General features: G+C 36.6%; 1 protein-coding gene across 1 annotated transcript in view; it reads left to right on the top strand.

Moving 5' to 3' along the window:
• Positions 1–17,854, top strand: part of TNNI3K (TNNI3 interacting kinase) — a 335,099-nt gene that overhangs the window by 14,468 nt on the left and 302,777 nt on the right. Inside the window, exon 4 of the mRNA XM_052637003.1 lies at positions 455–552. Coding sequence (XP_052492963.1) covers positions 455–552 — 98 coding nt within the window. The remainder of the gene's footprint in view (positions 1–454; positions 553–17,854) is intronic.

Raw genomic sequence — 17,854 nt, 5'->3', positions numbered from 1 at the left:
CCCCAAACAACATATCTTCCCAAATTTAAACACACCTTTCCAACCTTAGTCATTTCCTCCATATTTCTCTGATCTAAATAAACTAATGATGTAGTGATGTTCTGATTTCTATCTAAGCTTTTTCACAAATATTAAATCATTTACTAGGATGAATGTTTTCATGTTTTTACTTTTTAAAGCATTATTAGAAGAGCACCAAATAAAAATGTAGCATAAATTCATTAAAATACACAGGCACTGATACAAAGTTTTATAAATGTAGTAGCAGAAATGTTCACTAATAAGTAAGGCTGTTGATTAACTGAAAACTTAACAAATGGCCTGCAGAACAGCAGTCTGACATTTTCATACATTGGTGTGATGTTTATCATTCCACTAAAGATTAACTTAAAGATTTTGAAGTCCCTTCGTCTATCTCCACAATTTGACTTTTCTCAATTTTTTTCTCTCTAAGGCAACAAGTCACATATTAGAACCCTTATGTTAAAAGGTCTCCGCCCATCTCGACTGACAAGAAATGGATTTACAGCCTTGCATTTGGCAGTTTACAAGGTACACAAGTTTTGTATTAGAACCTAAGATGATGGGCTTTGTTTTTTGTTTAATTTTTCAAATTAATGATCATGGAAATATGCAGGGTGATGAGAGCATTATGTTACTGGATAGACTTCTAGCTACTTCTTTGTTGAGCAGATATCATCAGAACATATTCGCTTTACAGCTTTCCATCTTTATCTCATTTAATTCTCACAAGAACTCTGGGAATAAATCATATTATTATCTAAGGGTTACATGGTTAGCTAGTGGTTAGCCAGAATTTAAGATCTGACAGCCTGGTTTTCTTGCCAAAGCTCCTTCCAAAGAGACCAAGCTGCCTTAATGTAGAAGATGATGAAGCTGCATTTGAGGATGAAAGAAGCACGTTGAAGCTGCATTTTTCTGTGTGTTTTCCTAATAAACAAAATATCTCTAGGGCTCCCTTTAGTTTCTTTCTTTTATCATATTTGTGCTTCAGGTTTTTTTTTTTCTTCCCCTTTGCATCAGACCTTGGTTTTAACATAACTTCAGTACCTTTAAAAAAAAAAAAGTGGATTGGATAAACTGGGATACTCAGTCGTGGGATAGATCCTTGACACTGTCATAAATATGAATTTATTCAACATATAAATTAAACATAAAAGCTCATTTTCTGATTGTAGTAAGCTTCTACTTATTCTGTACTTATTACAAGCTAAATATCTCACTAGGTTTTATATACATTATTTTTTTAACATTAAAATAACTTAGTGAATTTCCTGTTAGTCCTTATTTTATGGAAAAGGAGATTGAAAAATAAAGTTGGATATCTAAACAGAGAAGCCTGGCATGCTGCTGTTCATGGGGTCACAAAAAGTCAGACGTAACTGAGCGATTGAACAACAACAAATGATTAGTATTAAGTACAGTTGGCTCTTATTGCATATATTGTTCTTTCTCAATGTCATATGAATCTGTAACAGGATTTTATTTCAGTTTTGTATGTGCAGGTGTGGTAGTGGTTTGGGCAGGGGGTGGAGGGGGGCAGCTGTTTGCTTGTATCTGGATCACTTTCACTTTGCTCTGCAACCCTCCCCCAACCTTTAGATAGTTTATCTCAAAGGTGTGGGGGGAGAGAGCTGATATTCCCATGATTCACATTCACATATGTTCTTGTGATTCATCGTGCAAATGTCCTAATCCTCATCCTTTTTCAAGCTCAGTCAATGCTTAGACAGTTTATCCAATTCCTTCTGGAAGAGAGTTTCAGTAAGTGCTAAGTTGTCTGTAACACCAAAATCACTGCAGATGGTGACTGCAGCCATGAAATTAAAAGATGCTTACTCCTTGGAAGGAAGATTATGACCAACCTAGACAGCATATTAAAAAGCAGAGACATTACTTTGTCAACAAAGGTTCATCTAGTCAAGGCTATGGTTTTTCCAGTGATCATGTATGGATGTGAGAGTTGGATTATAAAGAGGACTGAGTGCAGAGGAATTGATGCTTTTGAACAGTGATGTTGGAGAAGACTCTTGAGAGTCCCTTGGACTGCAAGGAGATGCAACCAGTCCATCCTAAAGGAGATCAGTCCTGGGTGTTCATTGGAAGGACTGATGTTGAAGCTGAAACTCCAGGATTTTGGCCACCTCATGCGAAGAGCTGACTCATTTGAAAGACCCTGATGTTGGGAAAGATTGAGGGCAGGAGGAGAAGGGGACAACAGAGGATGAGATGGTTGGATGGCATCAATGGACATCAATGGACATGGGTTTGGGTAGACTCCAGCAGTTGGTGATGGACAGGGAGGCCTGGCGTGCTATGGTTCATGGGGTCGCAAAGAGTCAGACACAACTGAGCAACTGAAATGAACTGAACTGAACTGAATCATCCTACAGAACTTGAATGAAGACTGAGTTGAGGGTATTGGAAACAGTGTCTGATACCAGCTTTTCTGCTAAATGGCAGGATGTGACAGTAGAAGTGCTCCAAGGAATAGGAAGCTGGTGATGGACTGTCAAGTCAGTATTGTGCAACCCTGAATCTGATTGTCTGGGAGAGTCTTTCTATATTAGTCGATTTTCCTAAGACAGCATGACACAACCACCCAAACAGTTTCTGAATGATTTAGTACTACAATCTTAAGAAAATATATTTCTTTCCACCTCTGTTTATGAAACCTAAATTTCCATTTTTAGAGTTTCCCTTGCTCTAGTTGTTCTGTTTTCTTATATTTTACCAAAGGATATATGGACTACAACTTTTCAATAACAAATTCAAACAAATTTAGAATCTTAGGACACAAAGTAGGCAAAAATTTTTAAGAAGCGATAATAGAATGCATGCCACCAGGGAAGCCCAGTTATTTTTTAACAAAGATAAAAACAAATGAAATTTACAATTCCTGTGTAAACATGGAAACAATATAGTCATTCATACTAATGTTGTAGTAAATGTAGTTCTAATTATATCTTCCCTGGACTACTGCAGTAGGCCTCTTGATTCATTTGGGGCTGTAGTTTTCTTCCCCCACATAATTTTTTATTCTATTTTACTATCATTTTAAATAAAATGACTTCTAGACTATTACAAGAAACACTTTATCCAGATGAACTGCTCACATTTTGTCCCATCTCCATCATCAGTCTGTTCTTTCTCTGAATCATTTGAAAATAAATTGAAGACAACATTCCCCATAGCTACTAAAATCTATTGATATCTTTATTTCTGAAGAAAAAGGAAATTCACTTATATAATCACAATGCAGTTATCAAAATCAGAAAATATAAATTGACACTGTACTCTTTATCTAATCTGTACTCCAAATTCAAATCTGGTCAGCTATTCCAATACTGTCATTTATAGCTATTAATTTTTAGTTTTGATTAGCATTCTGTCCAGAATCATATGTTTCTTGTTTTCTTGTCTCTGTAATCTCCTTTAATCTGAAGGAGTTTCTCTGATTTGCCTTGCCTTTCTTGATCTGAGTATTTTTGATATGTACAGAACAATAATTGGTATATGGTTCTTTTGATTTTTAGAAATGTTACAATTGAAATTTATTCTATTCTTAATACTCACAAAAAGAATAATTTAATTTTCAAATCATTTTATTAGCCACATTCAATTATGCATCCTCCAATGCTGGGCCTGCCTCCGAGCTAAGTATTTTTCACAGGTGAGGGCATGTCTGCTTTCATTAGTAAGAACAGAGAAGATGATAAGCTTTTAAAAGCCATATGAATAGTTAGATGCCATACTTTTCTTTCTTTGTTTTTGTTTGGTTGTTTTTTTGAAGGAATCAGATTTATTGAGATATAATTTATGCACAATAAAACTCACAATTTTACGTGTAATAGTTGATGACTTTTGAAAATGTATATATTCATGTACATCATTGTTATCATCATATAGGACTTTTCTATCATAGACAAAAGTCCCCTCCTACCTTTATACAATTAATTCCTTCCTCCATGTCTCATGGCCTCTGGAAACCACTGATGCCTTTTCTACCCCTACAGTTTCCCCCTTTTTAGGATTTTATATGAATGTAGTCCATTCAGTTTATTTCATTTTGTCTATGGTTTATCATGTTACTGTTGTGTGATCAGTAATTCATTTCTTTATTGGAAAGTTGTATTCCCTTATAAGGATATACCACAGTTTAATAATCTACCTGTTGAAGGATTTACTGATAATTGGTTTTATTTTATTTTACTTTATTTTACTTTACAACACTGTATTGGTTTTGCCATACATCAATATGAATCTGCCACGGGTGTACACGTGTTCCCAATCCTGAACCCCCCTCCCACGTCCCTCCCCATAGCATCCCTCTGGGTCATCCCAGTGCACTAGTCCCAAGCATCCTGTATCCTGCATGGAACCTAGCCTGCGATCTGTTTCTTGTATGATATTATACATGTTTCAATGCCATTCTCCCAAATCATCCCACCCTCTCCCTCTCCCACAGAGTCCAAAAGACAGTTCTATACATCTGTGTCTCTTTTGCTGTCTTGCATACAAGGTTATCATTACCATCTCTCTAAATTCCATATATATGTGTTAGTATACTGTATTGGTGTTTTTCTTTCTGGCTTACTTCACTCTGTATAATCGGCTCCAGTTTCATCCATCTCATTAGAACTGATTCAAATGTGTTCTTTTTAACAGCTGAGTAATACTCCATTGTGTATATGTACCACAGCTTTCTTATCCATCCATCTGCTGATGGACATCTAGGTTGCTTCCATGTCCTGGCTATTATAAACAGCGCTGCGATGAACATTGGGGTACATGTGTCTCTTTCAATTCTGGTTTCCTCAGTGTGTATGCCCAGCAGTGGGATTGCTGGGTCATAAGGCAGTTCTATTTCCAGTTTTCTAAGGAATCTCCACACTGTTCTCCATAGTGGCTGTACTAGTTTGCATTCCCACCAACAGTGTAAGAGGGTTCCCTTTTCTCCACACCCTTTCCAGCATTTATTGCTTGTAGACTTTTGGATCACAGCCATTCTGATTAGCATGAAGTGGTACCTCATTGTGGTTTTGATTTGCATTTCTCTAATAATGAGTGATGTTGAGCATCTTTTCATGTGTTTGTTAGCCATCTGTATGTCTTCTTTGGAGAAATGTCTGTTTAGTTCTTTGGCCCCTTTTTTGACTGGGTCATTTATTTTTCTGGAATTGAGCTGCAGGATTTGCTTGTATATTTTTGAGATTAGTTGTCAGTTGCCTCATTTGCTGTTATTTTCTCCCATTCTGAAGGCTGTCTTTTCACCTTGCTTATAGTTTCCTTTGTTGTGCAGAAGCTTTTAATTTTAATTAGGTCCCATTTGTTTATTTTTGCTTTTACTTCCAGTATTCTGGGAGGTGGATCATAGAGGATCCTGCTGTGATTTCTGTCAGAGAGTGTTTTGCCTATGTTCTCCTCTAGGAGTTTTATAGTTTCTGGTATTATGTTTAGATCTTCAATCCATTTTGAGTTTATTTTTGTGTATGGTGTTAGAAAGTGATCTAGTTTCATTCTTTTACAAGTGGTTGACCAGTTTTCCCAAGTTTTAATACCATTTATTTGCCATCACTCATGTGATATTAATCTACTAAGAATTATTCATTTCAGATGTAATTTTCAGTTCCAGAATTTCCACTTAGTGTTAAAATATAATTTCAAATTCTCTGCTATGGTTACACTTCTTTTCATTTATGTTTCCATCAGTTAAGTTCAGTTGCTAAGTCATGTTCAACTCTGTGACCACATGGACTGCAGCACACTAGGATTCCCTGTCCATCACCAACTCTCAGAGCTTGCTCAAACTCATATCCATTGTGTCAGTGATGCCATCCAACCATTTCATCCTCTGGCATCCCCTTTTCCTCCCACCTTCAATCTTTCCTAGTATCAGGGTCTTTTCCAATCAGTTGATTCTTTGCATCAGATGGCCAAGGATTGTATTGGAGTTTTGGCATCAACATCAGCCCTTCCAATGAATATTCAGGACTGATTTCCTTTAGGATTGACTGGTTGGCTCTCTTTTCAATCCAAGGAACTCTCAAGAGTCTTCTCTGACACCACAGTTCAAAAGTATCAATTCTTTGGTGCTCAGCTTTCTTTATAGTCCAACTCTCACAACCATACATGACTACTGGAAAAACCATAACTTTGACTAGACAGACCTCTGTTGGTAAAGTAATATCTCTGCTTTTTAATATGCTGTCTAGGTTGGTCATAGCTCTTCTTCCAAGGAGCAAGCGTCTTTTAATTTCATGGCTGCAGTTACCATCTGCAGTGATTTTGGAGCCCCCCAAAATAAGTCTCTCACTGTTTCCATTGTTTCCCCATCTATTTGCCATGAACTGAGGGGACTGGATGCCATGATATTAGTTTTCTGAATGTTGAGTTTTAAGCCAACTTTTTCACTCTCCTCTTTCACTTTCATCAAGAGGCTCTTTAGTTCTTCGCTTTCTGCCATAAGGATGGCATCATCTGCATATCTGAGGTTATTGACATTTCTCCCAGTAATCTTGATTCCAGCTTGTGCTTCCTCCAGCCCAGCATTTCTCATGATGTACTCTGCATTTAAGTTAAATAATCAGGGTGACAATATACAGCCTTTGTATACTCCTTTCCCCATTTGGGAAATATGTTTCCATATTTTCATTTAAATTCTTGAGCTTTTCATTAATGGCTATTTTAAATGCTTTATATATTGTTTCTAATACCTGGATTATTGCAGTTTTTGTTATATTGAATGCTTTTTCTGTTGACTATGTATTACATTTTTTGTTTTCCTTACATACCAATTTTTATTACATGTTAGGCAGGTGTATTGATTGTTGCAAGAAATCTTCATTATGCCATCTTCCCTTAAAGATGTTGAGTTTTTTTTTTTGTTTCTGGCAGTAAATTTATGTTGGTGGATCCATGTTTTACAGTTAGTCTTGATTTGAGAATGACCTGTGAATATGGTTCTTATTTCTAAGGCCTGGGTTTGTAGTATCTCACCTGAATGCCCAAGAGACTTGATAATACCTCACACTTCTGGCTGAGTGAAACTCTAAAATCTCCTAGCACTACCATAACCTCTGATTTGCTTACCATTCACTTTTTGGTCATAAATCAAGTGGTGATTCCTACATCCTAGATTCTTTCTCTGAAGCCCAACTAAAGAACCTGTATTGAATCTCCGTGCAGACTTCTACAGTCCTCTCTCTGTGCAACTTCTTTTTCTCTTCAGTTTCCCTGTTCCTCAGATTATAGCCATTTTATAATCTTTGAACTCACTCACTCATGTTCAGTCATGTCCAATTCTGCAAGCTTATAGACTGTATCCCACCAGGCTACTCTATCCTTGGGATTTTCTAGGCAAGAATACTGAAGTGAGTTGTGATTTCACCCTCCAGGGGATGTTCCCAACCCAGGGACCATACCCGGGTCTCCTGCAATTCCTGCATTGGTAGGTGGATTCTTTACCACTGAGTAACCTGGGAAACCCATAATCCTGTAAATCTGATCTTTATTCTCAACTCAGTAAATCTACCTTTCTACCTTCTCTTCTGTTACAGGCAGAAAGCCAGGGAGATCATGGAATATTGTGGAGGCTTACTTTGTATCTTTCTCATCTCCCAAGTTCCTTCTTCATGTTCTTTATTGCCTGAGAACAGTTGTGTCTATATTTTGTTCCATTTTATACATTTCACCTTGTCAATAGGGAAAATCCATACAGGTTATACAGTCATGATCACATATATTTTTAGGTTGCCTCTAAAATGATCTCAAGTAAACCTGGAATGTTAGGTCCATGAATCAAGGTAAATTAGAAGTGGTCAAGCAGGAGATGGGAAGAGTGAACATTGACATTTTAGGAATCAGTGAACTAAAATGGACTAGCATGGGTGAATTTAATTCAGATGACCATTATATCTCCTACTGTGGGCAAGAATCCCTTAGAAGAAGTGGAGTAGCTCTCATAGTTAACAAATGAGTCAAAATGCAGTACTTAGGTGCAATCTCAAAAATAACAGAATGATCTCTGTTCATTTCCAAGGCAAACCATTCAATATCACAGTAATCCAAGTCTATGCCCCAAACAGTAATGCTAAAGAAGCTGAATGGTTCTATGAAGACCTACAAAACCTTCTAGAACTAACACCCAAAAAAGATGTCCGTTTCATCATTAGGGACTTGAATGCAAAAGTAGGAGATCAAGAGATATCTGGAGTAACAGGCAAATTTGGCCGTGGAGTACAAAACAAAACAGGGCAAAGGCTAACAGAGTTTTGCCAAGAGAATGCACTGATCATAGCAAACACCCTCTTCCAACAACACAAGAGGAGACTCTTCACATGGACATCACTGGATGGTCAGTACCAAAATCAGATTCATTATATTCTTTGCAGTCAAAGATGGAGAAGCTCTATACAGTCAGCAAAAACAAGACTGGGAGCTGACTGTGGTGACTCAGATCATGAATTCCTTATTGCCAAATTCAGACTGAAATTGAAGAAAGTAGGGAAAACCATTCAAGTATGACCTAAATCAAATCTCTTATGATTATACAGTGGAAGTGACAAACATATTCAAAGGATTAGATCTGATGGCCACCCATTGCCTGTATAATAAAATTCAAACTCCTAAATTAGATATTCAAGATCCCTTAGTTCATCATTTTGCTGATTTCAATTTCCAGTCTCTTCTCTTGCATCCTCTGAATTTCCAAAATTAATGGCTTTCAAATTTAATGGGGGTAACTACAGGTTTAAAATGAATATTTCCCTCTCCACATCACCATAATCTAACTTGATACATCTAATATAAGCTGAGAATATAATTTTCTTTAGCAAATAGTTAAAGCAGTTTTGATGCAAGCAGTCAAAGGCTACATGTTGAGGATTTTAGTTCAAGTCTTGCAACTCACATTGTGGTCTGAGAATCAGCTGCATCTGCCTCAAATGAGAGATTTGGGGGAATGAAGAATCTTACTCCCTATTCAGCCAGAATGTGCTTTTTTTAAAGAAAAGAAAAATCCCACATAACAGGTTTATGAGCTAAAGTTTGAAAAACACTATTTTAGATTACTCCATTCTTTAGATTATGTACTTTCATACTTGTGTTTTTATTGTTGTTATTTCTTCTCCTTGAATATCTTTTTTTATTTCTTTTCCTGATATAAAAGTATTATTTGTGTAAAAACAAGAAAATTGAGCCTTCTTGAGCTTTCTCAAACAGATGTTACTGTACTCTCTTTTGGGTTTCAGTTACAAATTCATGTTTGTTTGTTTGTTTGTTTGTTTGTTTTTGATGACAGCTCTTGTAATTATTAATTTGTTTATTTCACATGTGAACTTTGAGCATTGGTCTTTTTGTTTGTTTGTTTCCTCAATGTGTACAAATTGTGAAGATCCTTGATAAATACTTTTGAGGAATTGATGGGTACTCAAACATTAGTACAAACAATGCTTGATATTTATTTATTCAATAATGTACCTTAATAAATACTGCCAGCTTAAAAGCTACACTATTCTTGTTAATATATCAGTTCTGAGACTAAACAGTGTATATCTTAGACAAATTGCCCTCTTTCTCTGTATCTCTGAAATGGAGGGAATATAATTTCTGATTTCATTGAGTGGTTTACAGCTTTAAAAAGGAAAAACCATGTGCAGTATGACATGCAGCAAAATACCTAGTACATAGTAAGTATTTAATAAAAGCTAATTATTATTGTTGAACTTTTATTTCAAAAACATTTACTAGAGACATACTATATCATTCATACTGTTCAGGGGTTCTCAAGGCAAGAATACTGAAGTGGTTTGCTCTTCCCTTCTCCAGTGGACCCTGTTTTGTCTGCCTCCTGAGAAATCTGTATGCAGGTCAAGAAGCAACACTTACAACTAGACATGTAACAACAGACTGGTTCCAAATCGGGAAAGGAGTATGACAAGGCTGTATATTGACACTCTGCTTATTTAACTTATGTGCAGAGTACATCATGCGAAATGCCAGGCTGGATGAAGCACAGACTGGAATCAAGATTGCTGGGAGACATATCAATAACCTCAGATATACATTTGATACCATCCTTATGGCAGAAAGTGAAGAAGAACTAAAGAGCCTCTTGATGAAAGTGAAAGAGGAGAGTGAAAAAGTTGGCTTAAAACTCAACATTCAGAAAACTAAGATCATGACATCCAGACCCCTCCCTTCATGGTGATGGGGAAACAATGGAAACAGTGAGAGACTTATTTTGGGGGGCTCCAAAATCACTGCAGATGGTGACTGCAGCCATGAAATTAAAAGACGCTTGCTCCTTGGAAGATGAGCTATGACCAACCTAGACAGCATATTAAAAACCAGAGATACTACTTTACCAACAGAGGTCTGTCTAGTCAAAGTTATGCTTTTTCCAGTAGTCATGTATGGTTGTGAGAGTTGGACTATAAAGAAAGCTGAGCCCTGAAGAATTGATGCTTTTGAACTGTGATGTATTTTCATCACACTGAAAGCTTTAATAAATCATATCTTTTGTGAAGATATATTCAGAATTATTTCAGAAAAGCCATGAAAGTATGAACTTTCATGAACAGTTATTATCATAGAATTAAGTCAGTCATGGGGTCAGTACATTAATATGAATATATAAACTTATACTTGTAAGTATATGGTATGTACTCACATTTCTACATACTTATACCATTTTTTACTCATTGCAATTACATATGATATATACAAGAGGCTTGCACATGAAAAACAAATTTTTTCTAGTAGAAAGGTGGTTGGCAGTAGATGTAACATATCTTACCCAGGAGACCTAAGTTCAAATTCCAGATTGGTTTTGATTTAAATACACATTTAAAGAAAATATTCTATGTTATGGTGTGCCGGTTTAATTCTTGGGTAGCAGACCTGAAAATCATCTGGAAGTATAAGAAATTTATGAGGAAGTGACATTTCAAAAGGAAAAAGAAGGGGGGCAGTCCTAAGCTGGCAGAGGAATAGGACGGGGAGACCAATTTCTCACCCACAAATTCATCAAAAGAACATTTGAACGCTGGGTAAGTTCCAAAAAAACAACTTCTGAATGCCAGCAGAGGACATCAGGCACCCAGAAAAGGAGCCCATTGTCTTCAAAAGGAGATTGAGAAGTCTTGAGGCTACTATAAGAAGAAGACTGAAAACCAGAGGCAGGAGGCTTAAGTCCAAATCCTGAGAACACCAGAGAACTCCTGATTCCAGGGAACATTAATTGACAGGAGCTCATCCAAAAGCCTCCATACCTACACTGAAACCAAGCTTCACCCAAGGGCCAACAAGCTCCAGAGCAAGACATACCACACAAATTCTCCACTAGTGCAGGAATATAGCCCTGAGCTTCAATATACAGGCTGCCCAAAGTCACTCCAAACCCATTGACATCTCATAATTCATTACTGGACACTTCATTGCACTCCAGAGAGAAGAAATCCAGCTCGACCCACCAGAACACCCACACAAGCTTCCCTAACCAGGAAACCTTGACAAGCCACCTGTCCAACCCCACCAACAGTGAGAAAACTCCACAAAAGAGAATTCCACAAACTGCCAGAATATGGGAAGCCCACCCAAAACACAGCAATCTAAACAAGATGAAAAGGCAGAGAAATACTCAGGAGTAAAGGAACAGGATAAATGCCCACCAAACCAAACAAAAGAGGAAGGGAGAGGGAATCTAACTGAGAAAGAATTCCGAATAATGATAGTGAAAATGATCCAAAATCTTGAAAACAAAATGGAGTTACAGATAAATAGCCTGGAGACAAGGACTGAGAAGATGCAAAAAAAGGTTTAACAAGGACCAAGAAGAAATAGAAAAGAGTCAACATATAATGAATAATGCAATAAATGAGATCCAAAACACTCTGGAGTGAACCAAAAATAGAATAATGGAGGCAGAAGATAGGATAAGTGAGGTAGAATATAGAATGTTAGAAATAAATGAATCAGAGAGGAAAAAATAAGAAGGAATTAAAAGAAATGAGGAAAATCTGAGAGACCTCCAGGACAGTGTTAAATGCCCCAACATTCGAATCATAGGAGTCCCAGAAGAAGACAAAAAGAAAGACCGTGAGAAAGTACTTGAGGAGAAAATAGTTGAAAAATTCCCTAAAATGGAGATGGACATAATCACTCAAGTCCAAGAAACCCAGAGAGTCCCAAACAGGATAAACCTAAGGTGAAACACCCCAAGACACATAGTAATCAAATTAACAAAGATCAAACACAAAGAACAAATATTAAAAGCAGCAAGGGAAAAACAACAAATAACACACAAGGGGATTCCCATAAGGTTAACAGCTGATCTTTCAATAGAAACTCTTCAAGCCAGGAGGAAATGGCAGTACATACTTAAAGTGATGAAAGAAAATAACCTACAGCCCAGATTACTGTACCCAGCAAGGATCTCATTCAAATACGAAGGAGAAATTGAAAGCTTTACAAACAAGCAAAAGCTGAGAGAATTCAGCACCACCAAACCAGCTCTCCAACAAATGCTAAAGGATCTTCTCTAGACAGGAAACACAAAAAGGGTGTATAACTCAAACCAAAAACAATAAAGTAAATGGCAATGGGATCATACTTATCAATAATTGCCTTAAGCATACATGGGTTGAATGCCACAACCAAAAGACAAAGACTGGCTGAATGGATACAAAAACAAGACCCCTCTATATGCTGCTTACAAGAGACCCACCTCAAAACAAGGGACACATACAGACTGAAAGTGAAGGGCTGGAAAAAGATATTCCATGCAAATGGAGACCAAACAGCAGGAGTAGCAATACTCATATCAGATAAAATAGACTTTAAAACAAAGGCTATGAAAAGAGACAAAGAAGGACACTACATAATGGTCAAAGGATCAATCCAAGAAGAAGATATAACAATTATAAATGTATATGCACCCAACATAGGAGCACTGCAATATGTAAGACAAATGCTAACAAGTATGAAAGGGGAAATTGACAATAACGCAATAATAGTGGGAGACTTTAATACCCCACTCACACCTATGGACAGATCAACTAAACAGAAAACTAACAAGGAAACACAAACTTTAAGTGATACAATAGACAAGTTAGACCTAATCGATATCTATAGGACATTTCACCCCAAAACAATGAATTTCACCTTTTTCTCAAGCGCACACAGGAATCTTCTCCAGGATAGATCACGTCCTGGGCCATAAATCTAACCTTGATAAGTTCAAAAAAATTGAAATCATTCCAAGCATCTTTTCTGACCACAATGCAGTAAGATTAGATCTCAATTACAGGAGAAAAACTATTAAAAAATTCCAACATATGGAGGCTGAACAACACACTGCTGAATAACCAACATATCGCAGAAAAAAATCAAAAAAGAAATCAAAATATGCATAGAAATGAAAGAAAATGAAAACACAACAACCCAAAACCTGTGGGACACTGTAAAAGCAGTGCTAAGGGGAAGGTTCATAGCAATACCAGCATACCTCAAGAAACAAGAAAAAAGTCAAATAAATAACCTAACTCTACACCTAAAGCAACTAGAAAAGCAAGAAATGAAGAACCCCAGGGTTAGTAGACGGAAAAAAATCTTAAAAATTAGGGCAGAAATAAATGCAAAAGAAACAAAAGACACCATAGCAAAAATCAACAAAGCCAAAAGCTGTTTCTTTGAGAGAATAAATAAAATTGACAAACCATTAGCCAGACTCATCAAGAAACAAAAGGGAGAAAAATCAAATCAATAAAATTAGAAATGAAAATGGAGAGATCACAACAGACAACACAGAAATACAAAGGATCATTAGAGACTACTATCAGCAATTATATGCCAATAAAATGGGCAATGTGGAAGAAATGGACAAATTCTTAGAAAAGTACAACTTTCCAAAACTGAACCAGGAAGAAATAGAAAATCTTAACAGACCCATCACAAGCACGGAAATTTAAACTGTAATCAGAAATCTTCCAGCAAACCAAAGTCCAGGTCCAGACGGATTCACAGCTGAATTCTACCAAAAATTTAGAGAAGAACTAACACCTATCCTACTCAAACTCTTCCAGAAAATTGCAGAGGAAGGTAAACTTCCAAACACATTCTATGAGGCCACCATCACCCTAATACCAAAACCTGACAAAGGTGACACAAAAAAAGAAAACTACAGGCCAATATCATTGATGAACATAGATGCAAAAATCCTTAACAAAATTCTAGCAATCAGCATCCAACAACACATTAAAAAGATCATACACGATGACCAAGTGGGCTTTATCCCAAGGATGCAAGGATTCTTCAATATCCACAAATCAATCAATGTAATACACCACATTAACAAATTGAAAAATAAAAGCCAATAGATTCAGAGAGAGCCTTTGACAAAATTCAACATCCATTTATGATAAAAACTCTCCAGAAGCAGGAATAGAAGGAACATACCTCAACATAATGAAAGCTATATATGACAAACCCACAGCAAACATTATCCTAAATGGTAAAAAATTGAAAGCATTTCCCCTAAAGTGAGGTACAAGACAAGGGTGCCCACTTTCACCACTACTATTCAACATAGTTTTGGAAGTTTGGGCCACAGCAATCACAGCAGAAAAAGAAATAAAAGGAATCCAAATTGAAAAAGAAGAAGTAAAACTCTCACTGTTTGCAGATGACATGATCCTCTACATAGAAAACCCAAAAGACTCCACCAGAAAATTACTAGAGCTAATGAATGAACAGATTAAAGTTGCAGGATATAAAATTAACACACAGAAATCCCTTGCATTCCTATACACTAATAATGAGAAAATAGAGAAAGTAAGGAAACAATTTTATTCACCATTACAATGAAAAGAATAAAATACTTAGGAATATATATACCTAAAGACCTATATATAGAAAACTATAAAACTATAAAACACTGGTGAAAGAAATCAAAGAGGACACTAATTGATGGAGAAATATACCGTGTCCATGGATCGAAAGAATCAATATAGTGAAAATGAGTATATTACCCAAAGCAATCTATAGATTCAATGCAATCCCTATCAAGCTACCAGTGGTATTTTTCACAAAGCTAGAACAAATAATTTCAAAATTTGTATGGAAATACAAAAAACCTCGAATAGCCAAAGCAATCTTGAGAAAGAAGAATGGAACTGAAATAATCAACCTGCCTGACTTCAGGCTCTACTACACCCACAGTCATCAAGACAGTATGGTACTGGCACAAAGACAGAAATATAGATCAATGGAACAAAACAGAAAGCCCAGAGATAAATCCATACACCTACGGACACCTTATCTTTGACAAAGGAGGCAAGAATATACAATGGAGAAAAGACAATCTCTTTAATAAATGGTGCTGGGAAAACTGGTCAACTACTTGTAAAAGAATGAAACTAGAACACTTTCTAACACCATACACAAAAATAAACTCAAAATGGATTAAAGATCTAAATGTAAGACCAGAACCTATAAAACTCCTAGAGGAGAACATAGGCAAAACACTCTCCGACATACATCACAGCAGGATCCTCTATGACCCACCTCTCAGAATATTGGAAATAAAAGCAAAAATAAGCAAACGGGACCTAATTAAAAAAAGCTTCTGCACAACAAAGAAAACTATAAGCAAGGTGAAAAAGCCTTCAGAATGGGAGAAAATAATAGCAAATGAAGCAACTGACAAAGAATTATTCTCAAAAATATACAAGAAAATCCTTCAGCTCAATTCCAGAAAAATAAATGACCCAATAAAAAAAGAGGCCAAAAAACTAAACAAATATTTCTCCAAAGAAGACATACAGATGGCTAACAAACACATGAAAAGATGCTCAACATCACTCATTATCAGAGAAATGCAAATCAAAACCACAATGAGGTACCATTTCACACCAGTCAGAATGGCTGTGATCCAAAAGTCTACAAGCAATAAATGCTGGAGAGGGTGTGGAGAAAAGGGAACCCTCTTACACTGTTGGTGGGAATGCAAACTAGTACAGCCACTATGGAGAACAGTGTGGAGATTCCTTAAAACCTGGAAATAGAACTGCCTTATGACCCAGCAATCCCACTGCTGGGCATACACACTGAGGAAACCAGAATTGAAAGAGACACGTGTACCCCAATGTTCATCGCAGCTCTGTTTATAATAGTCAGGACATGGAAGCAACCTAGATGTCCATCAGCAGATGGATGGATAAGAAAGCTGTGGTACATATACACAATGGAGTATTACTCAGCTGTTAAAAAGAACACATTTGAATCAGTTCTAATGAGGTGGATGAAACTGGAGCCTCTTATACAGAGAGAGTGAAGTAAGCCAGAAAGAAAACCACCAATATAGTATACTAATGCACATACATGGAATTTAGAAAGATGGTAATGATAACCCTGTATGCAAGACAGCAAAAGAGACACAGATGTATAGAACAGTCTTTTGAACTCTGTGGGAGAGGTGAGGGTGGGATGATTTCGGAGAATGGCATCGAAACATGTATATTATCATATGTGAAATGAATTGCCAGTCCAGGTTTGATGCAGGATACAGGATGCTTGGGGCTGGTGCCCTGGGATGACCCAGAGGGATGGTATGGGGAGGGAGGTAGGAGGGGGGTTCAGGATGGGGAACACATGTATACCCGTGGTGGATGCATGTCAATGTATGGCAAAACCAATACAATATTTTAAAGTAATTAGCCTCCAATAAAAATAAATAAATTTATACTAAAAACAAGCAAACAATAACAACAACAAAAAACTACCACGAAATAAATAAATAAATAAAATGAAAATGAAAATGATTAGGCTTCCACCTGCTAAATCTGAAACTCTGGTGGTGGAGTCAAGCCAGTTTTGTTTTAATAAGCCCTCAGGGCATCTGATGCACACTCGAATTTGAGAACCACTTTCAGCCCATGGAGTAGCAATGATGGAAGCCATATCACTCTGTATAATTTAAACAAGTTAATAACACCTCTTTGAGCAATGATTTTTTTTCCTACAGTGATAATACTATATGGCACCATTATGGCATTCAGAGATAGTAGCAAGGTTCTTTTTTGTCCTTACTAAAAGTAAAGGGCAGATTTGGAGAATTAGAGTTGTCAAGTGATAAAGTGTTGAAGTAGACTCTAAAATCATCAAGAAAATCTTGGATTATATTCTGAATGTTTTATTTTAAAGATAGGAAAAGGATGAACTTGCTAAGAGAGTAGATCTGAAAAGTTCTCATCACAGACACAGAAGAAGATAACTATGTGAGGATGAATGTTAACTAGACTTACTGTGGTGATCATTTTCCAATATAAGGATATGTCAAATCATTATGTTGTACATCTAAGGCTAATGTTATATGTCATTTCTATCTTAATAAAAAATAAAAGTGACAAATGAAAGCAAAAAATAAAAAAAAAAATTAAAGGAAAAAGAAGGTAGGATTGGTCTGGAGGTACTGTCAGACCACAGTACCTTTCTGGAATCTCTACCAGCCCAGTGGGATCTCCAGAGCAAACTTTGGCCTAGGAGTGTCTCATTGAGTGGAAATAGCTAGGCTCTTTTACTACCACCTTTCTCAGTAATAGACTTGGGGCCACCTTGAAAAAAATCATAATCTCAGCTCAAATGCTACAGAGAATCCTGAAATAGCTAGCTGAGGGAGGCTGCCAGCTAACCACCCTCCTGGCACAATCTTTTTGAAGGGGGATCTGAGCGGTACATCTCTGCATCTGCCAGGCATGGGAAAATGCTCCTGATTTTATGTTAAATGAAAAAGAGATTACTTACCTCTATATGTAATATGAGTTTAATTGTGTAC

This window comes from Budorcas taxicolor, chromosome 3 (assembly GCF_023091745.1).
Source record: "Budorcas taxicolor isolate Tak-1 chromosome 3, Takin1.1, whole genome shotgun sequence".
NCBI lineage: Eukaryota > Metazoa > Chordata > Mammalia > Artiodactyla > Bovidae > Budorcas > Budorcas taxicolor.
This window is presented reverse-complemented; position numbering and strand designations above follow the sequence as displayed.